A 27,054-nucleotide genomic window follows, 5' to 3' on the forward strand; every position below is an offset into this window, starting at 1 on the left:
AAGGTCACAAAGTCAGCAACTGATGGTGCTGGGATAAGAGTCCAGACAGTCTGTTTGCAGGGATAGTGCTCTTTCCCTTTAATACTATGCTACGTGATCTCTTTAACCAAGGTCATAGTCAATATGCTTTCTGCCCACAGTGTCACAGCAGTTTAACTGACTTGAGGACACAGGGAACCCCACGCCCTCCAAGTACCCCCTCTTACACTGGATTGAGCGCTTGGGTCACTGGAGGTGGGAGGACTAAGAACACAGATTTGTCAATTACTGTAATGGCTGTCACTGTATTTCGCCTCTCAAGGGTGTGATTTAATAGAATTCAGCAACCTTGGTTGAATAAACGAATGGGCAGATGAATGATTATTACTGCACAGGATGTAAGATCTCTAGTTATGTCATTAGTAAGTAGCTCCTTCAGGCCACTCTGTGAGGTGAGTGAAGAAACTCCCTGCACCAGCAACTCCCTGCAACTCCAGCATCCCACAGTCCTGGGAGGATGGAGATGGGAAGACAGGAAACAGGGCACCCGGCTAGAAACAGCAGCAATTACATTCCCTCTTGTTGATAACATAGGGTCATAACATTTTCCATGACCTCTAGATTCCTACCTTTAGGGAATTCCCTGGAGGTCCAGTGGTTAGGACTCAGCTCTTTCAATGCCGTGGCTCAAGTTCAATCCCTGGTTGGGGAACTAAGATCCCACAAGCCATGTAGCATGGGAAGAAAAAAAAAAAAAAAGAAAGGAAGAAAAAAAGAGAGAGAGAGAGAGAATAGATTCCTATCTTTATTTTTAGTGCTTTTCTTTCAGTAATCTTGTTTTCTTTAAATCTAGGGCTACAGTAGCCATTTTGAGGAGAATTATCCCAGTACAATTTTTGAGCTGAAGGAAGCAGGGTGAGAGAGCTGATCTCAGGTCTTGGTTGATGCGTCTCGAATGGACCCAGACCATCTGCCCACTGCCTGCCCACTCCTGAATCCCGCTATCACCAGAGAAAAGCATGTGACTGACGTCATCTCATTCTACAAGGATGGCGGTGTGCTGCACCTCATTTTGACACTCTACACTGCTTGGCAATCCTAGTACACTTCCCTAGCACAGCCATCTTCTTACTTTCTAAAATGATCACTTCCCCCACTTGTTTTGTCTTGATAAGTCTCCTAAAATTTCTCACTCGACTAATCATTTTCCTCCCGCTTATTAAAGCAAACAAACAACAGCAGCAGCAGTAAATCAGACAAAAACTTTCCCATCTTCCTAGCACTAAGTCTACCTACCCACTTGTGTGTCAATCCCATTGCTATCTTCCTGTTCATACAAGAGTCCCTACTTTTATCTAAGGCCAATTCATCTGCTTTAATCAGAATCCTATGTTTCTTGCTTACCAGGGATGCAGCTTCTACAATAGTTTTCTTCTATTCTGCATTGCAATCTTTTCCTCTTTAGTGGAATTTCAGTTGATGTATGAATATGCTTTCAAGTGTCCTGTCCCAAACAAAGAACACATGTTTGATACACACTGAGCAGGACCCTGTGGGGTTCCTGGGCATGGAAGCCTTTCTGTGTCCCCCGTTTCTTGTTTGTAGGAAACAGGCTTCCGCCTCCACCTCCATGACCTTCCCTGAGTTCCAAAGGGCAGATTCAAGCCATTGTTAATCAGGGAAGGGAGGGGATGCACAGACAAGGGAGGAGCAGGCAACAAACAATAGTGCAGCCTTGGGGCAGGGTCCTGGTTCCATCTCAAGGGATACACACAACAATGTCTTTGAGCTCTTCTGCAGAACTAAATCCCCCAACAAATGGAAGATATTAACTGCTTGATGAAGCATTCTTCATTCCAGAGAAGATCATAGTTTGACAACCTGGAGAACCCTGAGCTCCTCAGGAGACCACCTGAGACCAGATTAGAGGAGAGCAGGCCCTGCACACTCCCTAATCCTCATCAGCGACCCGGCCCTGGAACCACTGCTATAAAATTCCTCACCAGATCCCCCCGGTTTGGGACACACAGCTTTTGAGAGGCAGGAGCCTGCTGTGTGTCTCTTTGCCTGGTGAAACAATAAAGCTGTTCTTTTCTACCTCCCCCAAAATTCTGTGTCCAAGATTCTCAATGTGGCGGTGATGTGCACAGGCCGTGCTTTCAGCACTACGTCTCCCTCAAGCTTCAGCTCCATACCTCTGCTGGTGTTTGCAGTTTTAGGCTTATCTCTAGCTAGTGTCTCTCCCTCACTCACCCCACAGTCTCTCCCTAAACTCCTCCTCTGCACACCTGAATCTCGTGGTTCCACCTCTGTCTTATTCTGCTGGAAATCCCAGCAGCATTCAAGACAGAGGCTACCTAGTGGGTCTATCAGTTAGCTATTGATTCCCAAAGCATCACACGAAAACTCAGTGACCTAACAATTTACTGTTACTCGTGAGTCTATGGGGCTTCTGGGTGATTTAAATGGTCTCTTCTCACTCAAGTGTGATGGTCAAGTGCAGGTAATGTGGTTCTGCTGATCTAGGCTGGGTTCTTACATGCTGTGGGTTGGCTGGTTCTAGGATGGCCTCAGCTGCAATATTTCAACATTGGTAGCTTTGCATACCCCACCCCTGGCCAGCTCTATTCTAGCTCGGTCTCTCTGGAAGGTAATAGGGCTGATTTACTGGTGGCAATTTTTGATTTTATGTGTGTCTGTGCTAATATAGAGGAAAAAAATCTGAAATATTTTTATCCCTCTACATTTCTGTAAATGGCATAGTTTTGTTTTCAGGTGCAATGGAAAAGAGTAAATTTAATGGAGTCATTTTTCATGTTGCAAAAGAACAAAACAAAAATAGAGGAGGATTCAAAGCCTCCTTAGGTTTTTACATTTCTGTGTGAAGACCTGTAGGAACAGAAAAGCATTTTAGGATAAGGACATATGCAAAAAGGTCAACTTTTTTTGTGACTGAGAAAGCTATCAGAGATAAGTGAGTTATCTCTGAAATATGTAAACCCTTCTTCATATGTAAATAAAGTAAACCCTGGTGGCTCTAAGGGTAAGAATTCTTGGAAAATGACTCATTCAGTTAGGCAAAGACATGAAATCATATTTGAATGTAAAACTATGTGAGTTACAGAGAATCTAGGAAGCTGGGTGTTAGCACATACTCCTGCCAATATAGTGTTTAGGGTAGATGTGGGGTCATGGGAAAATTAACAAATAATACAGAAGTAGGTGGGTACCCCAAGCAGTGGGTACTGCTCTTTGAAATTGGTTTGATTTGGTTGGTGGAATTAAATGTTGAAGGCCTATGGGGATCATTTAGTTCAATACCATTTTTTCTATTAAGCCATTAAAAAAGAATCTGAGGCCCAGAGAAACTCAGTTACCAACAGGACATAAAGAGCTTGGGGCACAGCCAGGACCAGACTCAGACAGTCTTCATCCTTGTCTTCTGGCCATGGGACATAATCTACTGCTGAGAAAACTCCTGTACTGATTTTAGTGTGTTTCTATAGTACTTCAGGTTTAAAAAATTATCCTATCTCCTCTGCAGAAATTTATTAACTTGGGTGTTGTGGGCACTATATCTGAGATTTTTACACCCAGAAAATTGACATCTTGATGGTTTTCATGAGATAAGATATTTAAGATATTTTTCGTGAGATTAGATATTCAAGGCAAATCACAAATCTGTGTTTTTCAAAATGACCCTTTCACATGATGACTTTTCAAAAGTGCTGTTTTACTCATTGTTTCACATGTCTTGATCTGTAGGATAGAGTAATTTAATTCTCCAGAGCTGTGTTAATGTGAAAACTCTCCATGTCTCCCCTCATCTTATGGAGGTAACTTTACTTAATGTCTTCACCTCCTCCCCCCCATCCTATCCTCCCCCTGAAAAAATGAGGGGCAGTGTCCTAGGAAAGGTTGATACCTTTCTGGTCATTAATTGAGGAATCAGTTTTCTTCCTCCAGTGGAGGAAGAATAAGCTAATCTGTTTGGTTTTCCTTGCCCCTCAAATTTGGGAAAACAAATGGAATTCAAATTTTCTTCCATTAATGTGAATGTAAAATTGAATATTTCTGAGATCTAAAACTGTGGTAAAATTTTAACTTTGTCTGCTAAAAGGAAACAGTGATGCTTGTAATATAAAACAGTGATCAGTTAGAATCATTTCAGTTTATATTTGGAATTGAGTATACAGATAGTTTGGTAACAATGAAAATTTCCTAATGCAATTTTGTTTGCACTGGAATTAAAATTTGTCTGCAAATATTATTGGAAAATCAGAGTACCTAAGATTCTTAAGGATATAAATATAGAAACCTTTCAGGGAGGCAGCAGGGTCAGTAATGAAGCATGGGGACACTAGAGTCATATTTCCAGATTGAAGCCCCAAGTTGTCAACATTTCTCAAGCAACTCCAGGCGAGAATCCCTGTTTCCTATTTTGTAAAATGGTGTTGCTAATACTACCTATCACAGTGGGATCGAGATAATTTATACATTGCACTTACAGTACCCGGAACTTAACAAGAAATTGGCTATGACTCTCTAGGCAACTGGGCTAATGGCATACTTTCTTAATCCACTGAGGGGTGGGGGGAGAGGCTCCTGAAACAAAGTACCACAAACTGGGTGGCTTATAAATAACAGAAGTGTATTTTTCACAGTCCTGGAGGCTGGAAGTCTGAGATGAGGGTGCCAGTGTGGTCAAGTTCTGATGCAGTCCCTCTTCTAGGCTGCAGGCAGAGGGCTTGTTGAATACTTATGTGGCAGGAAGAGGGTGAGAGTCCCCTGGCCTCTTTCAATAAGGGCACTAATCCCATTCACAAGGGTGCCACCCTCATGATTTAACTACTTCCCAAAGGCCCTACCTCCAAATACTGTGACATTGGGGATTAGATTTCAGCATATGGATTTTGGGGGGTGGGGGGTGGGGGGACACAATTATTCAGTTCATAACACACCGTAACCTCCTAATTCTCCTGGGAGGTTTTGTTTTGTTTTTTGTTTGTTTGTTTTCAGCCTAAATATGTATATTAGCAACTTATTTAATTTTTTTAAAATTTCTGCTAGAAAGAGAAAACTACTGGTTAGCTGAGGTTAGGCAGAAAGGATGGTCATGCAACCCACTTCTCTTCATGTATCTATCTATGTATCTACGAGGGTGAGTCAAAAATTATCCACAGTCTGGGTATATTAAAACTTCTGTTGGCTGTGCTGTCTTCTCAGCTCATTCCCCTCAAGGCTACTGTCTCCCCAGTCACTGCTATGCAGGTATGAACGTGTTACATCAGTTCATTTGTAGCTGCGGTGCAGGCAAAAATGGATGCCCCACTTGTGATTCGCATGAAATAAGAACAGTGTGCAGTGATTCATCTTTTGTGGTCTGAGGGTATGCATGTCCACACACTTCTGTCCATGCTGTCGACACTCTGCAAAAACTTCGTTTTGAAGTGTTAAAGCATCCTCCCTATGGTCCTGATCTTGCTCCATCAGACTTTCACCTTTTTGGTCCTCTGAAAGCAGCTCTACAAGGACAAAGATTCACTTCTGATGAAGAAGTGAAGACAGTGGTGCATTCGTGGCTCACAGCTCAGCCTAAAACATTTTTAAATGAGGGAATACGAAATCTTGTTGATAGATGGACAAAGTGTACTGAAAAGCAAGGAGATTATGTCAAAAAATGATGTATTTGTCTCTTCTAAAAGTTAATTAAAATAGATTCTGCAGCCAGAGTGTGGATAATTTTTGACTCACCCTCATATGTGTCTACGTATCTACGATCTCTCTATCTATGAAGTTTTTATTATTCTTTGAACTACAGATAGCATCTTACTGGTTTCCTCATTGATCAATGAATAAAATAAAGTCCTTAACATACATTCATTTTATATCTGTATCAGAGTCATGATTATATCTCCCTTAAAAATGATCTTTTAACAGCTGCAACTAAGAACACATTTTCTAAACTGATAAAAAGGAGATGAAATTAAAAAACAAAACAAAACCCACACCCACTAAAAAATGGTTGAGACCATGTTTTTTGTTCAGGTGTCAAAAAATATGTTACTCTGAATTCTTGACTTTCTCCAAAGTTAAAAGTCAAGGTAATACCTAGTACCAGGAAAGCTATAAAAACTTATTTTTTTTGGTTTGCTTTTAAATTTAGTACTCATGTATGAAGTATGTCACAATAAAATCTGTAGATGTCTAGTAAATTTAAGATGTACATTTCAAATCTCTTAATATTAACATGAAGTCATAAGCAACTGGGGGCATGTAGACACCATTTATTGGACAATCGGGTGCACATTTAGTTGGTGATTCTGTAGTTCACTTGGATTTCTGGTTTCACACCACAGACCATGCTCAAAAGTTGGTTGATCACACCTTCCACAGACTTGTTGTAGCTTCCATTCAGTTCTTTTATCTTCTCTAGAGTTTGCACTTCTATTTCTTCCGAGATATTACTCTGAGAGCCCATTATCTGCCGAAATAAAACAGACAGAATTCACTACACTGTACATCATATTAAAATTTAATTGTTTTGTAAGTTGAATTCATTTTGACTTACTTGTCATTTACATTATGCATTATTTTTCCAGAATTTTTTCAGAGAATGGATAAGATCACCAAATGCTATGAGTGGGATGGGTAAAATTTTCTAAAAAATATAATCTGCAAAAAAAAGTCAAACCTGAATCACTATGCTGTACACCTGAAACTATATTGTAAATCAACTATAAAAAAAAAAAAAATTGAAGCTGACCACAGCAGGTGATGTCTACTTCTAAGTTGACCTTCACACAGTACAAATTGAACGCACGTTCACAATCGTTATACTGTGCTCAGAAATTTTTCATGTATTAGTATTTATAATAGTTTCCACTGAGTTCCTGTATCTTACCTATTGCTTATTTTCTGAATTAAAAGTTTGGAAAATAAAGTTGAAAGACATCTTTGAACCCATTTTTGCCTATCTTTAAAGAGTAAATAACTGGTTTGTCAATTTTTAAAATACATTAACTGAACTCATTAAATCTTGTTTTTCATAGGAAGATAGAGCCACAATATGCCCAATAAGATACTTTCACATGCACAGGTATATCTTTTTTTAGGTATTAGTTATAATCTTGAAAACTTTGGTATAAATTGGATTTCTTTCAAATTGAGATATAGAGACATTTGGCCCCCAATTTTTATGGCTCTAGTTACAGTTTTTTTGATGGTGTGCAAGTGATAGACATTCAGTAGAAACTGCACTTTGAATTTTGACCTTTTCGTGGGCTGGCAATGTCCTATATGATACTCTCTTATGAGTGGCAGCCACAGCTCCCTGTCAGCCCAGAGATCTCAAGGGTCAACAGCCCTACACTCACAGCCATTTCATACTGACAAACATTCTGTTTTTCATTTTTGGTACAGTATTCAATCAATTACACAAGACAATCAACACTTTATTATGATAGGCTGTTAGATGATTTTGCCTAACTGTAGCTTAATGACCATTTCCAATTATGTTTAAGGCCAGCTGGGCTAAGCTATGACATGGGTTGATTAGGTGTATTCAACGCATTTTTGACTTTCGATAGTTTCAACCTACCATGGGTCTATCAGGAGGAAACCCCATCGTGCATCAAGGAAGATCTATACTTGTCCATTTAGTTCCATTATAGTTGTAGACTCGGTGTAACTTATCTTTCTGACTGTTCTTTCCTGGGCAGTCATTTCCATTATTTCTCACTATCTCCTCTCTCTCTTAGCCTCTCTGTCAAGAAATGCTATCACTGAAATATAATTTTACCAGGGGAGTCACCAATTTAAAGGGATTCTGCAGTGAAATGCTTTGTAAGGTTATCCTTTGCTAAAGCAAACAATCACTCTTAATTTTTCTCCTTGGTAAACTCAACCTTTCTTGAACAGCACATTGTGAAGGCAACACAGCTGGTTTTTGTTTGCTTGTTTTTGTCTTCCATGAGTGTTTAGGGAATGTATGCATTTGATTTAGTCCAGGAGACCTCACCAATGATTGATTTTTTTAATTCAAGGTTGGTAGGCTCTTCTAAATTCTAGAACCCACATGATCTTTCTGGGTCCCAAACTTGAAATCAAATGCAATTGAGGCAATCAGGTTCAAGTTCTTTTCTGTTTATAGTCCAGGCAATCGGGGCTTCCTAGTTCAAAGAAAATCATTTCTAGGCAATATAGCTTCTAAGGCATCAAATAACTTTTATAAAAAAACATTTTGATAAGTGAGTATACAAGAAGCACAGACACGTGGACGAAATTTCCCTTGCTACGAAGATGCTGAAAAAGAGAGGAGGACTACTTACCAAAATAGTTCTACCAGAATAAAATTCTTCTTCTAAATCCAATATTGGATTTTTTTTTTAAGTTTGATAGAGTTTACCAAAAAAAAAAAATTCTGTTTCTAAATTCAATGTCTTAAGTGGTGAAACATTTAAAAGACACTTTTCTTTGGAATAGTGTTAAAAACAGTTATTATTAGGCTAGATTACTGCAAGTGTCCTGAAGGACTTTGGAAAAGTTCATCTCAACTTTAGGCTCTTTATTTTTTAAGTGATGATAACATTACCCATTTGATGGGATTGATGTAAAAAGTCAACCAGATTCATGAGTGCAAAGTGGTGCTATCCAATAGAAATGTAATAGCCCCAAAGTGAACAATATATGTAAATTAAAATTTTCTAGAGCTGTATTAAAAAATTGGTAAAATTAACTTGAATAATATTTTTATTTAACCCAATATAGTTATGCTACTATTCTAATGTACAATGTAATATTATTGCATTATTGTTTGTCATAATAAGTCTTTGTAATCTGGCATGTATTTTACGTGTATAGAACATATTAATTTGGACTAGCTGCATTTCAAGTGCTTGGTAGCTACATGAGAATTACCATCATTTTTGACAGTGTAGGTCTAGGGAGACAGAAGACAGCTGCTAGTATTAGTTGTACTCTTAAGGTGCTTTCTTAAGAGAGCATGATATTTTTCTGAAGATATTTGCTGTGAAGACAGTGTTTAGCACAGAAGCTTAGCACTGAGCAAGTAATCAGTAAAAGTTAGTAATGATTATTATGATTTCTCACTGTGTTGCTTGCACTTTAAAATTTGTATAATCCATCTTAAACTTTCAGAAACATCAGAATACCCTTGTCAATAACCCACACTCCTTCCTATGTCTCATCCTGCATGATTAAATATGATATTTCTGAGTTTATTTGATCTGCAATAATTTGAATTTCTGCAGTGTTTCTAGAAGGTACTGTACCATGATTCACTATACACCACTTAAAATGGTCTTCCTTGGGAAGAATTCCATTTGTATCTGAAGACAGTGCTGATTTAAGCCATGTAGGAGTTTAAGTGAATGAATGTGAGCTCCACAAAGGCAGGGATAAGTGTCATCTTGTCCACTGATGAGTTATAAGTGCCTTAAACATTGCCAGGCACATAATAGGTGCTCAGTACATATTTGTTGAACAGAATAGAATGAGCAGACCACCAGGTGTCACAGAGAACTTATTACCTGTGTTCTACTGCTCTTCTTGGCCAAAGCCTGCTGCCTGAATATTTGGGACACTATATAAATTAGAAGTTGATAATTAAGTGACACGTAATGGTACATTTGGTCAAAGGGTACTATTTAAGGACTTCTCCATGTATATTTTCAAACCTTCTGTGTTGAGACTGATGTGTATAGCTTTATAGCTTAATGACCAATGGTGTTGGTGAAATCTTTCAACATTCAATAAGTTTCTTTGTAAGTTGTTTACATGTTCCAGTTTAAGGGCAATCAGAGGTTCAGGTCCCACACATAGTTTTGCACTCTCAATTTGTGGTTGCTTCAAGGAAACAAAAATGCTTTCATGATATGAATTTAGGAAGAAAGACTAAAGTCATAAAAATCTTCAGTATGCCCAGGGCAACCATTTTCAGTTCTTTTGTTTAGATGAATGGTCTGTCTACCTTTTACTTGCATTAGCAGTGGATTTATTTTCTTCACTATAGTCCAGATTTCTTTTTATCTTTTTCGGTAGAAGATGTTATTTTGCAAGACTTATCCAAAGTCCTTCAGGACAGTTGTAGTAACTCCATCATTACAGTTTTGTCTTTTTGAGAATATCATATAAATGGAATCATACAGTATATACTTTGTAGCCCTATAAATGGAATCATACAGTATAAATGATGGCCTTCTCTCACTCAGCATAGCATCTTTTTTAGAGTCACCCAAGCTGTTGCATGTATTATTAGTTTGGTCCTTTTCATCGCTGAGTGATATGAAATTCTAGCAAGGGATAAAGTGAAACAAGGAATAAGTAAATAGCAGGAGATCAGTAAATCTTTGTAATAAAAATATTTGTTGATATACAATCCATATTGGGATACTTGCTTCTACTGGTAAGTCAAGGCAGTTGACATACATTAGCAAGGGATAAAAAGCAACCAGAAAAGTAGCATCAAGGAGCAACACCCACGGCAGGCAGAAAACTGGTGTCTTGGGTCTGCTCCTGGATCCCCTACACGTCCTGGGTTAATGATAAGCTTTCACTGGAATGCGTTGTGTCTGACATATGGAGGTCATGCCGGGAAAGAAGATCTGTGCTCATGGTTTACAATATGCTTGAGGTAGCAGATCCCTAAACATGCTGATCTTTCTATGGGAGCTTTGGATCAACTAGCTGTAAAATTGGCTTAGAGCTCTAATTATGAGGGCAATAAGGAGTTTTAATGATTGTCCAATGCAGAGAAGAAATAACCTGAACCAGATTTACGTGATCAGAGATTCTTCTGGAGAAATAATATTTCAAGAGACTAAACCCAGCCACTTTCTAAAACGATGGTCAGATTTTCAATTATTTAAAAATTATTTAAAAATACTTATATTAGAAATATCCCACACAGGATCAGAAAAGCTGACTGGTGTTAAGGATGATTATGTTTTCAGGTGCTAATATGTCATAGTTATGATGGAACTCGATGGGAAAGGTAAAAGCATGGAAGAGATATTTATTCATTCTTACAGTGACTGCTTATTGGATACTTACTGTGGAGCAGACTTTATCCTAATGTTGAGGAAAGCAACAGAGAACAAAGAACCTGCCATTTTGGTGCTTATACTCCAGAAGGAAAGATAAACAATAAGCAAAAAATGTAAATATATAATATATTCAGTACTGATAAATGCTTTGACTACAATGGATATTTACTTTTTTTATAAAACAGAATTTTAGATAAAGTGATCAGGAGAAAGAGCTAACAATTAAACAGAGATCAAGGAGAGATGAATGTGCACAAAAGAAGAGGATCCATGGAGTGGATGTAGCATATGCAAAGGCCCTGTGGCAGCGGCCTGTTCAGTTCTTCTGGGGGAAAACAGGGAGACATATGGCTAGACCAGAACAAGTAGAGACAAAAGTAGTAAAAAATGTTACAAATGACCAAAGCAGATATTGTTGTCTATTGCTGACAAGTCTTTTGGTGTTTCCTTATGATTTCCTTTTCAATTAGCTGGCTTCATTCCATAAATCTCTCATGAAACTATAAAGCAACGCTGTTTCCTACCCTAGCATTTAAAAAACATCTGCAGTTCAGAGTAAAAGGTAAGTACATGACATTTTCAGAGCTGACAGTTTAGAGAGACAGCCAAGGACCAATCTTGGAGGGCATATATATGCATGTGTGGACTTGCGATTTTACGATTCCTTTTTTCAAATATTGATAAGAATTTATTTTTTCTGAGGGTCCACTTTGTTCTAGAAAGGAGCTTTTATTTTAAGAAACAGCCCATAGGAAAAGTTTCTCCTACAGGGGGACCCAATTTACCTGATCCCATACAAGCTCTGCATCTACCCCCACTAAAATAAAAGTTGTAAACGGAGAGATTTACAAACTGCTTGCAGTTCATCTTGCAATGTCAGGCTTCTGCACAGAGCTTTATTTGTATTTTTGCTAAGGCAAAAAGAAAATATATAAACTGTAGTTATGGCACATGAAATTTAATCATTTCTCTTAGTTCGTGTTGTAGTCGGCTCTGAAAAATTCATGCATTTATAGTTTTTACTGTAAACTGCAGATATTTTTTAACTGCTAGTGTAGGAAAAAGCATTTCTTTATATTTTCCTAAAAGATTTGTTGAATGAAGCCAGCTAGTTGAAAAGGAAATCATAAGGAAATACCAGAAGACTTTTTAGCAATTCACAACAACATCTACTTGGATCATTCGTAAGTCTGGAATTCAGCAAAGGAAATTTGACCCAACAAGTTTATTGTAGAACATTGTACTACACTTTTTATTGATTCTACTAGTAAACATTAACAGACAACAGCCACAAAAATGTTCTCTGATGTTTTTCTTCTTACTAAAAAGTGCTGGTCAGTAATCTGTAGTAGGAATAATACTTTAACCAATTCCATCCACTTTTATATTTGAGAATACAATTTTTAATCTATACCGTGTTGGATAATATCTGTTGATTGACGCTTTCTATGACAAATAAAAAAGCCTTGGAAGTGAAAACGAAAAATCAGTAATCCTGTAACAGTTAAGATTTCGCTTGATATTCAGCCTTGGCTGAACTATACTTGCTCCATCCGGTGTATTCTTCTCTCCTGGTATTCCGCATGACACCTTGTGAGGAGTAACATCGTATCATTATTAATGACATCCATACCTTATAGTCTACGCTGTGAAAAATCAGTGCTGACTTTCTTACTCACCTTAGCGTGTTTCTGTCGAAACTCCTGGTCTCTGTGCATCCTGTACTGGTCAGTTTCCGCCATCGCTTCCTCCCTGGCTTGCCGCAATCGTATGGCTTTTCCTGAAAATTAACAGCGGCATAGAAGCAACGATATTTCTTTTCAACCCATCTGGAATTTCCAACTTGATTTTTAAAAATATGGGTGAGGTCTTACATTATTTTTTGATACCTTTTCTTTTCTAGGATGACATCCTTCATTAAAAAACAATAGATATTGAAAAATTCCTGTTTTTTTTTTTTAAATTGGATTCCTTAGAACATGGAAATGACAATGTTCTTTCACACTTTCATGTTTCAATAAAATATCTGCCCATTTACTCACAGCAGTACCAGCCAGAGAACAGATTTTAGCTGTCACTGAGTCGAGAAGACATTATTTGGTCAGATTTTCTGTCCTGATTTGCTGCCAGGAATCCTTCAGTCCATACCAACTGGATTTTATTAACACTGCCAGATCTCCAAATGCACAAACATGCAGCTCAGACTCCAGCAAACCGACCAACAGTTTTTTAAAGCATTTTATTGGGGTTTTTTTTCTTGCCGTTTGTTGGCTCTAGAAAAGTCTGATTAAGCCCCACAGCACATCAAAGTAGATACTTTTTGTAGTCGCTTTCTCTGAGGGAGACTTGAAAGTGATTGTAAAACCAATTGTTTTTAATGGTTAGGAGATTTAGTTAAGTCACTCTCTTTTCTTTTATTAAGAGCAAAGGTGTGTAAGCCTTAAGCCAGCAGACAGCAACATAGAGGAAAGTCTCAGACAAGCACAAGGCTGTGGAGATGGTTAGGTGAGCACAGGACTGTTTCTGACAACAGAGTAAGTTTGGGGGGTTATAGAGTAATAGTCATCACTGCTGGGCGCTCAGCACCCGCCACCTTCAGACACTAACGCTTTGTGATCATTAAAACTTTAAAGAAATTCTGAGCTGCATTAAAATTAATTTGTCACCGAATCTGTCGTCCTTCTATTTGTAGATGCCTTTATTCTTTTGCCCATTTAACATAGTTTCTTCTCTCTGAGAATGTCTCTTAAGCTTTTGTTTTTAGTTTTTGTCAAGGGTTTGTTATATGGTGTAGACTTTGAACTAAATAGGTGTATTCTCTAGACATAGAAAACAAACATATGGTTATCAAAAGGGAAAAGGGGGAAGAGGGATAAAGTAGGAGTTTAAGATGAACATATACACACTACTATATATAAACATATAAAATATATAAAATAGACAACCAACAAGGACTGTATAGCACAGGGAACTATATTCAATATTTTGTAATGATCTATAAGGGAAAATAATCTAAAAAAAATTTATATATGTATATATACACATATATATATAAATATAAATATAACTGCATCACTTTGCTGTACACCTGAAACTAACACAACACTGTAAAGCAACTGTACTTCAATAAAAATAAGAATAAATAAATAAATGTGTTATTAAGTAGCATAAAAAAATTGTGGCAATCTAGATACATGCTTTTACATGGCTTCGTCTTTATGTACCTTCTTTGTGTTTGAGTGTAGTTGTTTCTAAACTTCTCTCCCTGCTCTATGAGTTGCTTTGCCAGTCCCTGTCTATAGGTGGAATAAAGAGTCGCTGAGTTATAAATTGAAATGTGTCTCTTTGAATATCTATTACCCTTGAATGGGACAGACCAGACCTTATTCAGAACAGCATCTGTCTAAATTCTCTGTAAAATCCAAGGTCTAATGTAAATTAATGCTCTTCTGATGCTTGAGGCTTAATGGAACCGTCACAGCAAGGCTTACCTTTTTCCTACTTAATTAACTCTCCTTCCCATTTTGCATATGCAGATTTCTTTCTTCTCTAGGGTTCTAACCGTTTTGTGGCAACCAAGCGCATGCTATCCACAGAACAAATAGATGGCATGTGGGCAAGGAAAGCTCTTCCTGGATTCCCAGCCCACTTTCTTATCACTGCTCATCATTAACATAAGGACAAAAAATATTTAAGACATCGTAACATTTTCTTGGTTATAATGGGTTGTAGGATACATAATGATGGATTGTAGGATACGATTTTATCCAGTCAACCACATGAAACATCATGACTTTCCACCTTAATGGCAAATTATGTAAAAATGCTGGTTTCAAAGTCACGACTCTAGCACGTAAAAATAATAATAGAAAGAAGAAAATCTCCATGTGCTCTACCCCTGAGAAGAATCCAGCACGCCACTTAAGAGGCTGCATTTTAGCTCCATCGCATAGTGACAAGCTCAGAGTGTGTCTGATTCCCCCGTCACGGCACCAGTCACCTGCTGGTTCTCGTTCAATTAAAGAGGAGAGCCACAGGGAAGCCGCTGCTGGCACAGCAATTCTCTGGAAGGGCTGGGCAGCTGCTGCCTGTGAAAGCCTGCATATGTCCCACTGGATTTCATCCAGGGCAAGACACTGGAGCCTCACGCTGGCGGTCTCGCTGGTGGTGAGTTAGAAAGCGTGCATCACATCCGCTCGCATTAACCTCTAGCTGGCTTCTCTCTCTGTGCGGGAGGTTTCCAAATTATAAAAGCACACCTCTTTCAGAAAGACAAATATCATAGGATATGGCTTATATGTGGAATCTAAAAAAATGGTGCAAATGAATTTATTTACAAAACAGAAACACTCACAGACTTAGAGAATGAGTTTATGGTTGGGGGTGTGAGGGGGAAGGATTGGACTAGGGGGAAGGATAGATTGGGAGTTTGGGATGCACATGTACACACTCCTATGTTTAAAATAGGTAACCAACAAGGACCTACTATACAGCCCAGGGAACTCGGCCCAATACTCTGTGATAATTGAAATGGGAAAAGAATTTGGAAAAGGATGGATACTTGTGTGGGTATAACTGAATCACCTTGCTATACACCTGTAACTAACACATCATTGTTAATCAACTATATCCAATATAAAATAAAAATTAAAAAAAAAACAGCATAAAAAATTACATCTCTTTCTTCTTAAGCATGAAAAACTTGGCTGCTGTGAACCAAAAGGGGTTCATTTTCTTATTTCTGAATACTTTCTCTATCAGACACAAGGGTGACCCTATGGGACAGTCTAGATTTTAAATACAATAGGCAAATTTTGGTTCCAAATTTCCTCCAAGGTCACACGGGCTTATTAGGCCAAACGTTCTGATTTTTGTTTTAGAGAACGTGGTGATCTCATGCATCACGATTTAAAATACTGTTAAAGCAGGTGCTGCAGGGTGGTGTGGGAAAGGATGCTTTTCATTTATTCATCCACTATTCATTCAATATTTATTGAACACGTACTACATATCATACACAGGGCTAGAACCAGAGGAATATATGATATGGTCTTTGCCTCTAGCCGAGGTACATAGGGTGTATTTTTGTTTTTGTTTTGTTTTCTTTTGGCCACACTGTGCGGCCTGTGGGATCTTAGTCGCTCAACTAGGGATCGAACCCGTGCCCCCTGCATTGGGAGCACAGAGTCTTAACCACTGGACCACTGGGGAAGTCCCAATATGGTGTATTTCGGAAACATGTATTATACATGCTGCTCTAGCATCCAAGAGGAAAATTAGAAAATGCACAAAATTGTGGAGAATACACAAAATCAACTATGAAAACAATGAAACAGAAATCTTGGTTCTAAAATGACAACACTTACGGAAACTTCTATTATGAAAATTCTAGAGAGTCTGTGCTTCCCCTCCATCCCAAGGGTCATGTTAAGTCTTCTGGTAACAGAGGAAGTAAAAAATACAAGTAGACCCACATATGCAGAGCAGGGGCTCTGAGAAGGCTGCTAGGCGAGGTCAGGGAAATTTCTGAGCAGGAAGTGTCAAGCTGATCACTCTTGTTAGCCGGGACAGAGATGGGAGCGGCTTGTCTATTTTGGGGGGATCAGGAAACAAACGCAAGACAATCCTTTCTGAGCTATTTTTGGGGACTGTTTCTGGATGGTTCCACCCAAGTCATCCGTTTTAAATTTTTTTATTTAAAATTTTTTTTTTTTTATTTTCAAAAAAGTTTTTAAATGTACTTTTTGGGTGCCCTGCATGGCTTGTTAGTTCCCCAGCCAGGGATTGAACCCCAGCCACCTGCAGTGGAAGCCTGGAGTCCTACCTAACCACCAGCCTGCCAGGGAAGTCCCTTATGTTTTTAATTTTTTTAATTTAGTTTATTGAAGTATAGTTGATTTACAGTGTTGTATTAATTTCTGTTGTACAGCAAAGTGATTCAGTTATACGTATACATACATTCTTTTTTCATATTCTTTTCCATTACAGTGTATCCCAGGATCTTGAATACAATTCCCTGTGCTCTACAGTAGGACCTTGCTGTGTATCCATCCTCTAGATAATAGTTTTCATCTGTTAACCCCAAACTTCCCATCCATCCCTCCCCCACACCCGCCTCCCCCTTGGCAACCACAAGTCTGTTCTCTATGTCTGTGAAGTCACTCATTTAGAAGGAAGTCAGAATGATACACTAGGCACTGATACAATCAGATGTTAGAAGCTTTGTAACCTTGAGCCAGTTATTTAAAGTTTCTGAACCTGAGTTTTCTCATCTATAAAACAGATTTAAGGGCCTTCCCTGGTGGTCCAGTGGGTAAGACTCCATGTTTCCACTGAAGGGGGCACGGGTTCAATCCCAGGTCAGGAAGCTAAGATCCTGCACACTGTGTGGTGAGGCCAAAAAAAATAATAACAACAAAAAAGAAAACAACAACAGATTTAAGAACCTATTGCAAAGAGTCATTGAAAGGATTTTAGAAATCGTATATAAAGTGCTTGCAAGAGTGTTTAACAATTTCTAATCATTGTTAGGAAAACAGGCCCATTTCCTGGGGGCCTTTCGCTAAGAAGGAAGGCTGTGAGTAAAGATGAGTTGGGGGAAAGGCCCCTAGGCTGTCACCAAAATGAAGCCTCTGTGGCCCCCCTGAGGACACCCACATGGGGATGTCCAGAGGGCGGCTGGAGAGACAGTTTTGGAATCCAGGAGAACGGTTTGAAATGCAGACAGAGATTTCCTCGTTAGGCATCGGAGTGTGTGCCCTAGTCCCAGCAGTGGGTTTGCACTGAAATCAAGGCTGCAGGAGGGGGTGTATAGAATGAGAAGCAAAGAGGGCCGAGGTCTCAGCCTAGGGATTGCCAACGCTGGGGGATAAGGAAAGGAAGAGAGCCTCCAGAGGAGCTGAGCGTAACCATCGGAGAAGCAGGGGAAACCGAGAGGGAAGACAGAACCGTGCAGGGAGGAGGTGGCCAACACGTTTTCCATGGAGCGGGAAGAAGAGACGTTTAACCAGTCAGTACTCTCGTCTGTCTACTATGTCCCCGCTCTTCTAGGTCTGTTGATACAGCAGTGGAAACCACAGACAAACTTTCTGCTCCTGTGGAGCTCTGAAGATAACAGGGGAAGGTAGAAATAGAAAACAGACAGTAAGGGGACTTCCCTGGTGGCGCAGTGGTTAAGAATTCGCCTGCCAATGCAGAGGATACGGGTTCGAGCCCTGGGCCGGGAAGATCCCACATACCGTGGAGCAACTAAGCCCGTGCGCCACAGCTACTGAGCCTGCTTGCCTAGAGCCCGTGCTCTGCAACGAGAGCAGCCACCGCACTGAGAAGCCTACGCACCACAGCGAAGAGTAGCCCCCGCTCTCCCCAACTAGAGAAAAGCCTGTGCGCAGCAACAAAGACCCAATGCAGCCAATAATAAATAAAAATAAATTTTAAAAATTAAAAGAAAAGAAAACAGACAGTCGGAATATGATATGCCAAGGATGATGAGTACTGTGCAGGGCAATGAAGACGCCTAAGGGACAGAGAGACGGCAGTGGGCGCTAACACAGAGAGGGCAAGCCTCTCGGAGGACGGGGTACACGAGCAGAGACCTCAAGGAATGAGACACCTGGCCCTGCAGATGCCTGAAAGGGCAGAGCATTCCTGGCAGAGAGAACAGCAGAGGCAAAGACCCCGAAGGGGGAGAGTATTCAAGGAACATTCAAAGCATCTGTATGGCTGGGTCACAGGTCAAAGAGAGCAGAAGGATTGAATGTTAGGAAACACCTGAGCGGTAGCAGCGGGACAGGTCACAGAGGACTCTTGGGGATGCGAAGGATTTGGGTCCCTGAGATACGAAAGCCCTGAAGGGGTTTTAGCCACAGTGTGGCATGATACTATTTCTGATTTAAAAGGATTTCTTGGGACTTCCCTGGAGGTCCAGGGGTTAAGACTTCGAGCTTCCAATGCAGGGGCACAGGTTCTATTCCTGGTTGGGGAATTAAGATCCCACATGCCACGCCATGTGGCCAGAAAAAAAAAAAAAGGATTTCTTTGTCTAGTGTGGCGAAAATAGACTGTAAGTGTGAGGAGGAAGCAGGAAGATTGGTTTGAAATCTATTCCAATAGTTTTGACAAATGTCAGTGATGACGGGATATAGTCACGCAGCAACGGCGCTGGTGAGAAGTTAAATACTGTGAAGACGGGGTTGATGGCTAAACAGGAGAGACCGATGAGCCCATGCCGGCTCCGTCATTGCATTTGGGGGCGGGGCCGAGAGAGCAGTTTGGTTGTGATGCCCAGTAAACATCTGGTGGCGATGGGGAGAAGGCTGATGTTTATGTAAGTTTGGAGATGAGGGAAGGGAGGCAAGCGGGCTGGAGACACCAAGCTTGGGAATCATCAGCACAGAGCCAGGATTTAAAGTCGTGGAGTTAGACGTGATCACTTAGGAAGTGTCTGCGGATACAGAAGAGAACAAGTCCCACTTTAGAGACTGGGACGGTGACAGAAAGCCACGCATGGGAACGGGGTTGCAAAGTCTAGTGAAGGAGGAGTTTCAGAGATGAAAGAGGGATTCAGTTGGGACTGAGATAGTCAATCAATTGGGTTTAGCCACTTTGCTGGTCTTGACAAGGGGGGCTTTGGTGGAGTGGGAGGGACAAACGTCGGATTAGAGTGGGTTCAGGAGGAAACGGAATTTAAAAATTTTTTTAAAAAGACAGGGGATATAGGAAATTTCTTTGAAAAGTTTTCACTAAGAGACAAAGAAGGTAAGGACTTAGGACGGTCGAGTGAATTTGACAATTAGAGGATGTTGGCTTTTGTCCTTCAAGATGTGTTTACATCTGGTACCTGAGAACGTGACCTCACTTGGAAAGATGGTCTTTGCAGGTGGAATCAAGTTAAGATGAGGTCATGCTGCATTAAGATGGGCCCGACATCCGATGACTGGCATCCCTATAAAGAGAGGGAGATTTGGACACAGGCACACGGGCACAGAGTAGACACACAAGGAAGAAGGCCATGTAATTAAAGAGGTGGAGATTAGAAGGATGCGTCTTCAAGCCAGGGAAAGCCAAGGATTGCTGGCATCCAGCAGAAGCTGGGAGAGAGGCACGGCACAGATTGTCCCTGAGAGCTTCCAGGAGGATCCAACCCCTCCAGCACCTTGTGTCTGGACTTCTGGCCACCAGAACTGGAGGTTAAGAGCTTTCTGCTGTTGTAAGCCACTTGTGTGTGGTGACTGGTCACAGTAGCCCCAGGAAGCTAACACAGTGGCTCATAGAAACACAGACACAATGTTAGCTGAGCTTCGGAAGCAGAGTCGGATCCTTGAGCGTGGTAGAAAGAGTAAGTATCGAAATGAAAAAAAATTATTCATAAACAGAAGAGAGGTCACCTTGATTTGGTATCAACACAAGTGCACTTGGGGAATGCTTGGAGATTTCTATCTGTTACTACCATGTAGAAGAAAAAAAATGCTTTCTTGGCTTTGAGGGGTTGTTAATATTATGATATAAGCAATCTGGTTCAAAGAATGCCTTTATTTTGCTCACCTAATACAAACGTTGGACACAGTAGTAAGTCTCCAGGAAAACTAAGAAGCACCTCTGTTTCGGTGTCTGTGAGTGTTACAGGGCTTCTCTGTTATCCTCACCTCCCCTTTCAGTACTCTGCCTCCTTGTAATTCCTTTGATTTTCCTTTTACTTGTTCTTTCCTTGTTTTAAAAAAAAAAGAATCATAAGTAGTGTAGTGTAGATCGTGGATTGAATATAACCAAATGTTATTACTAGATGAAAATGTGGTGTGCTTATTATTTTAACATGATGCACGTGAAGAAATGAAAGTCCAATATACCTACAATTACCCCATTAGTCTGTGGACTCTAAAGAAAAGGAAGAATTTACAAGCCTACAAAACATACAAAACAGGGCCATGAATTTCTACTGTAACAATTTTTATTTTGTTAGTTTAGCAGAAGTCCTGTCTTCATGAATCAGAACACTCACTTGCATAGCGAAAATGGATGAAATCAAGCTGCTTGTTTAAATAAACTTGGTATATCTGTATGTCGGGAAACAAATAAGCAATTAAAAATGTTGATTTACAAAAACATTGATGGTAGGTCTCCTAGAGACCCAAACAAAGCTGCATCATTGTAGTCCCTGATGTGTTATCTAAGTAAGAATTAGAAATATTTAAATTATTTATTTTGCACTAAAGTATAATTCGATGGGGACTTCATCGAAGATGCTGAGGAGGTCAGGGTAACTCAGATTGAACTCAGAATCCGTGTTATTAAGTAGAGGAAGAACACATAGCTAATTTTTGTGCAGCCCCTTCTGGGTACCAAGGGGTGTTTTAAGTCCTTTATAAGCATTTGCTCAGTTGATCATGACATCAACTCCACGAGGCAGAGACTGTTTCTCCACTTTGAGGCTAAGGAGGCGGAAGCACCGGGAGCCTGAGAGATGACCCGCCCTGTGCCACCCGCCGGTCAGAGGCTCAGCCCACTGGGTCTGGTCTCCGCCCCTGTGGGTGTGTCCCTTTCCAAGTTTGCAATGGGCGTAAGTGAAATAAATACTGCTCTCATAAAAGGTCATAATTTAAAGTAAGAAAATCATATTCCAGAGAAACACAAGTCCTTATTCCTCCTATTGATAATGGTACCTTGAATTTCTATTCTATTTCTGATCAAAGATGCAGTTCAAGTCCCTAAACCTGGGCTCCAGGGCAGGTCCCTGTGCTGTTGTAAAAATGTATTTAGCATGTCTTCAGCCAACACACCCACTTTGACGCTTTGATTAACAACTTTTAGACAAAAGGCGTTAACTTCAAGTAAGATCATTTAAAATAGTGCCAACCTACTGTAAGCCCATCTAAATTCAACCAGTATCACAAAGAAAAATTTAGGTGAGGGTCTTAACTAATAAATGCAATGGAATCCATAACCGGTGAATAGAGGTAAATATCTTAGTTCTTCTACTGGTCTTTCTAGAAGCAGAGCTGATCTCCCCCATTATAAGGGAAAATCAAGGACTTCCCTGGTGGCGCAGTGGTTAAGAATCCACTTGCCAATGCACGGGGCACAGGTTGGATCCCTGATCTGGGAAGATCCCACATGCCGCAGAGCAACGAAGCCCGTGCGCTACCACTGCTGAGCCTGTGCTCTAGAACCCACGAGCCACAACTACTGAAGCCCACGCACCTAGAGCCCGTGCTCCACAACGTGAGAAGCCACCGCAAGGAGAAGTCCACATGCCACAACGAAGAGTAGCCCGCCACAACTAGAGAAAGCTCGCTCACAGCAATGAAGACCCAACTCAGTCAATAATAAAAAAGAAAGAAAGAAAAGAGAGAAAGGACAAAAGGAAGGAAGGAAGGAAGGAAGGGGAAAGATTGACCCAGAACTCGCAGCAGTTGTAAAAAAGAATGAAACTAGACTGTGTATTCTGTTCTTCTATTCCATTCTTCTATTGTTATTACTTATAGTAATATACAATATATAGTGTATATAAGTTAAAAATAAAAATAACTAGTTTGTACTCTACTACCTTAGGCATCATTTTCTGATCCTTAAAAAAATGTGGCCATGTATGTATTAAATATTTATATAATATATAATATTTATATACAATATTATAAACATAATATATAATATAAATACTATATATAATATTTTATTCTTATATATTTTATACTTTTAAAATATAAAATATATTTATATGTTTTAAAAAAGAAAAGATGGAAGCTCAGAGATGCTCAATAACTTGTACAAAGACACATGATTTTTCTATTTTGTTGCCTCAGATTTCAAGTCTGTTCACTCACCCCTGCCCCCACCCCACCCCCCAAGAAAACAAAACAAGACACAGACTCCTCTCTCTCAGCAGCTGGTGAATGGGGACCTGAGATCCTGATACACGGGGCCTCCGACCCCTAATCTGCACCCCTTTAGGCAAAACCTTTATTTTTTTAGCATTTGTTTATACCATGTACTGGGTTATGTACAACTTCACTGTGACCTGAGGCAGCCACCTTAATGAAACAGATCCATATTTTTGCAACATAATATTAAATATTTCCACCTTATTAATCTTGTATTTTTCTAAAACGATTAACATGTAAATCATTGTTTTTTCTCGCTCTGTTTCTCTCTCTCCCTCCTTCCCTTTCTCCCTTTTGAAAATATATATTCCTGAGTCTCTCTCTAGCAGAGACTCTATGTGTAAGTTTCTGAGGGGCTTTCAAATAAATGGATTGGAGAAAGAGATGGTGAGCCTAGACCTTCTATGGTGGTCACTATTGCAACCTGTCACTTCTCATTCTGAATCTCTGTTCTGCCTTCGTATGTCAGATTTTCAAATAAATCTCTGTATGGAAAAAAGTAAAGTGAAACATGGGTTTATAAGAATGCTGTCTATCTGTACCTCCCATGTCATTTACATAGTTATGTCACTGGGGAATTCTTTAAGGAAGGGTCTAGGTCTACTCAGCCTATGTGTTAGAGTGGCTTGGAAATAGTAGGTGCTCAATAAGTACTTATTGAATTAAATAAATAAATGAATGAAATAAAAATTAGTGAAATATGAAAGAAGCTGCAATATACCAGGCACCAAAGGTATTATTTTGCCTTAGCCTGCTTAAGAAGTGAGTTTGGGGCTTCCTAGGTGGTGCAGTGGTTAAGAATCCGCCTGCCCATGCAGGGGACTCGGGTTCGATCCCTGCTCCAGGAAGATCCCACATGCCGCGGAGCAACTGGGTCCATGTGCCACAACTATTGAGCCTGTGCTTTAGAGCCCGTGAGCCACAACTATTGAGCCCATGTGCCGCAACTACTGAAGCCCACGTGCCTAGAGCCCGTGCTCCACAAGAGAAGCCAGGGCAATGAGGAGCCCCCTCTCGCCGCAACTAGAGAAAGCCTGTGTGCAGCAACGAAGACCCAACACAGCCAATAAATAAATAAGTACATAAATAAATACATAAATAAATTTTAAAAAAAAGAAAGACACTTAAAAAAAAAAAAAAAAGAAATGAGTTTGATGCCCAGTTATAGCTGGGCAAGAAAGCAGCTTCTATCCAGTGAAAACAGTCCTCAAAGCTCACGCTCTTTGAGGCAGAGGACAGACATTCTCTGTAAAATTGAGTGCAGAGGTTATTGGTTGAAATAACACTAGGAAACAAATTTTTCAAAATGTTTTTAAGGTCTGGGTATCTACTATTACTGACTGATATTTGCTTGAATATTTATGAACAAAGACCCAGAAAAAAAAAAAAGTACATAAGTCCTTTAAGTGACTGGCAAACAAAATGAACACTTTGTATACAAATAATACAGTACGGATTTTCCAGCACTGACTTCTGAGGAAAGATTGCCCGAGGACAGCATAGGTACTAGAGGAAAGGAAAAGAGGTTTAGCTTTTATCTTTATTACGAAATCTGAGATTAGGTTATTCTGAGTGGTTCTCACCTCCAAACAACTTACATAACTCACCATACTTCTCTAATGACGCTGAAAAAGGAGAGAGAGTTGGTAAAATTCATTTGGATCCTATTTTAATACCGATTCTTTTTTTGGGGGGGTTTCTCATTTGCTGTTTATTTTTTTTATTGAAGTATAGTTGATTTACAATGTTGTGTTAATTTCTGCTGTATAAGCAAAGTGATTCAGTTATATATATATATATATATATAGATTCTTTTTTTTAAGGTTTATTATAGGATACTGAATATCGTTCTCTGTGCTCTCCAGTAGGATCTTGTTTATTAATAATATTGATTTTTTTATGTACTTTATCATTGCTTTGTTTCTTCCATAATGGAAAACAAAGCTAACATTATCATCACCTCTTCAAATAAGTTGTTCTTCTGTTCTGGGTATTTTAAATGTGGTAAAGAAATCTGAATAAAAGATAAGGGGTTTTCTACACAGTTTCAGCCAGCAGGTCCCGGACCCGCTGTGTTTTCTCTACAACTGCTCTGCGTTCATATCATTCTGCCGTCCTTGGCATGGTTTCTTTTGGAAAAAGAAATGGAGAAGGAGGTAAAGTTTGCCTTCACTATGTTTCGCCTTCCTTTCCTCTTCCAGCTCCTCCACATGAGGTCTTTTTGTTTTTTGTTGTTGGTGCCCACATTGCTGAGTGTTTAGGAAATCAATTTATCTTAAGAAAGAAAAATGATGTCGCCTGTGGTAGAAAACCCCAGGGGACAGAGCAGAGAGCCTCACCCAGTTTCCTCCTCGCACTGTCACGTCCTGTGCCCGCCTTTCATTCAATACATTGAAACTAGCTTCTGCCAGTACCTCCCTATTCCTATCACTCCCTGCATCGAAAACAACAGTTTTAAGACAGGATCCCTATCTCGCAGGGCTCTGAATCTAATTGCAGAGACAGGGCATGCAATTAGGAAGAAGGTAAATGACATGCCTTCTTATAAATTAAGCAATGATGTGATATGAAATGGGTCCGTGGGAAAAACAGAGGTCTTGGCCCAGGGAACCTGAATTTGGGTTGTAGATCTGCGATGTGACTTTATTCATTATAAAAATCATGTACATTTTGTACCACACAGTTGTTAAGACCGTGGCTGGGGAACCAGACACCTTCCAAATCCTGTCTCTACCACTTATCCTCTGTGCGACCTTGGGCCAATGGCATAATTTCTCTAAGCATCACTTTCCCCTTTTTGCAAAATAGGTTGGTATGAGGAGTTATTAAATAAGATAAACTTTGAACATGAGGCCTGGACGATAGTTTCTATTTTTTTTTTTTTAATACTGTGGCAAGTTATGGACTCTCAGTTTCTACATACATGAAATGGAAGTAATAGTAATACCTAATTCATATGGTTTTTGTGAACATCAAAGAGAACAGGAAGGGGGCTGAGGTTTAATGAGAACATCCTATGTGTAAGTCCATAGATGCACGAGTAAATAGCAAGAACGTTAGAAAATAAGAATTAAATGGAAATATTTTTAAAGATTAGAAATTAAAAGCCACCCAGAGAGGGAGGAGAATGAGCTCTTAACTGTTATGACCACTCTTTTGCAGGAACATAAACCGATGCTTACAGAGGTGGTCACTTGCTTAAATTCACTCGCTAGTAAGCAGATTCAATCTGGAAGTTGTCTATCTCTCCTTTTTCTTTTTTTCTTGGCCACGCCCTGCGGCTTGTGGGATCTTAGTTCCCCAACCAGGGATTGAACCCAGGCCCCGGCAGTGAAAGCACCAAGTTCTAACCGCTGGACCTCCAGGGAATTCCCAATTGTCTCTCTCTGAACCATGCACGTCACAGTATTGAGATCCTGAGGGGCGGCAGGGTGAAGGAAGCTGCAGAGGCAGAGCTTAAGCCTGTGTCTCCATAACTTCAACGTCCACTATCACTTCCCTTAGCACGCAGCCTGTCCAAAAGATCTGAACTGGGGAAATCCACCCCCGCTACAGTGATGGGGAACAGACCACCGGCCAAGGTCTCCCGGGAAGCTCCGTAGAACCAGGATTTACCCGAAATCCGCCTGCCCCGAGATCCGTGCTCAGGCGACTGCACCCCCTTGTCCCATTTTGTGACAAAACCCTCACAAATCAGACGAAACGGAGACTTACTCTTTTTGGCCTCCTCGAGCTTGTCCTTGGCCCTTTTCTCTGCCTGGAGGAGCTGGTGGATCCCCTGAGACTGGCTGGTCATGGCGGCAGCTCCAAGTCAGGTGGCTTCTGTGACTCTGGAAAGTGATGGATCTATTTATCCTTAGAGAAAGCACCGCATAGCTCAGACTGTTGTGTCAACAGTGAGTTCTAAGCACAGCTGTTGGTTCCAAAATGGCCTGGTGGAGCAGGATAGCTGGGCTCCAAGGAGAGTCCAAGGGTGGAATCCAGGAAAACAAGTGAAGTCAAGGAGGCTGAGAACTCATTTCTGCCAACTTAAGCTCTTTTCTGTGAAAGAAGGAAACTTTCAAGGGGTGTTGTGTCTACCTACAAACACTGAGCAAGATGTCTTTAGGAGATCAGTGTTCCTCTCCTAAAAA

The 27,054-nt window shown here is 40.1% G+C and overlaps 1 protein-coding gene across 1 annotated transcript; it reads right to left on the reverse strand.

Moving 5' to 3' along the window:
* Window positions 1–6,252: 6,252 nt before the first annotated feature.
* On the reverse strand, window positions 6,253–26,730 carry ATP6V1G3 (ATPase H+ transporting V1 subunit G3). The gene is made up of 3 exons (XM_057729216.1): window positions 26,636–26,730; window positions 12,725–12,825; window positions 6,253–6,463 (listed from the first exon to the last, which is right to left on the reverse strand). The coding sequence occupies exons 1-3, from the start codon at window positions 26,715–26,717 to the stop codon at window positions 6,290–6,292; spliced, it is 357 nt and encodes a 118-aa protein (XP_057585199.1). The 5' UTR covers window positions 26,718–26,730; the 3' UTR covers window positions 6,253–6,289.
* Between the last annotated feature and the right edge of the window lie 324 nt (window positions 26,731–27,054).

Source organism: Hippopotamus amphibius, chromosome 3 (genome assembly GCF_030028045.1).
Source record: "Hippopotamus amphibius kiboko isolate mHipAmp2 chromosome 3, mHipAmp2.hap2, whole genome shotgun sequence".
In the NCBI taxonomy this organism is placed as follows: Eukaryota; Metazoa; Chordata; class Mammalia; order Artiodactyla; family Hippopotamidae; genus Hippopotamus; species Hippopotamus amphibius.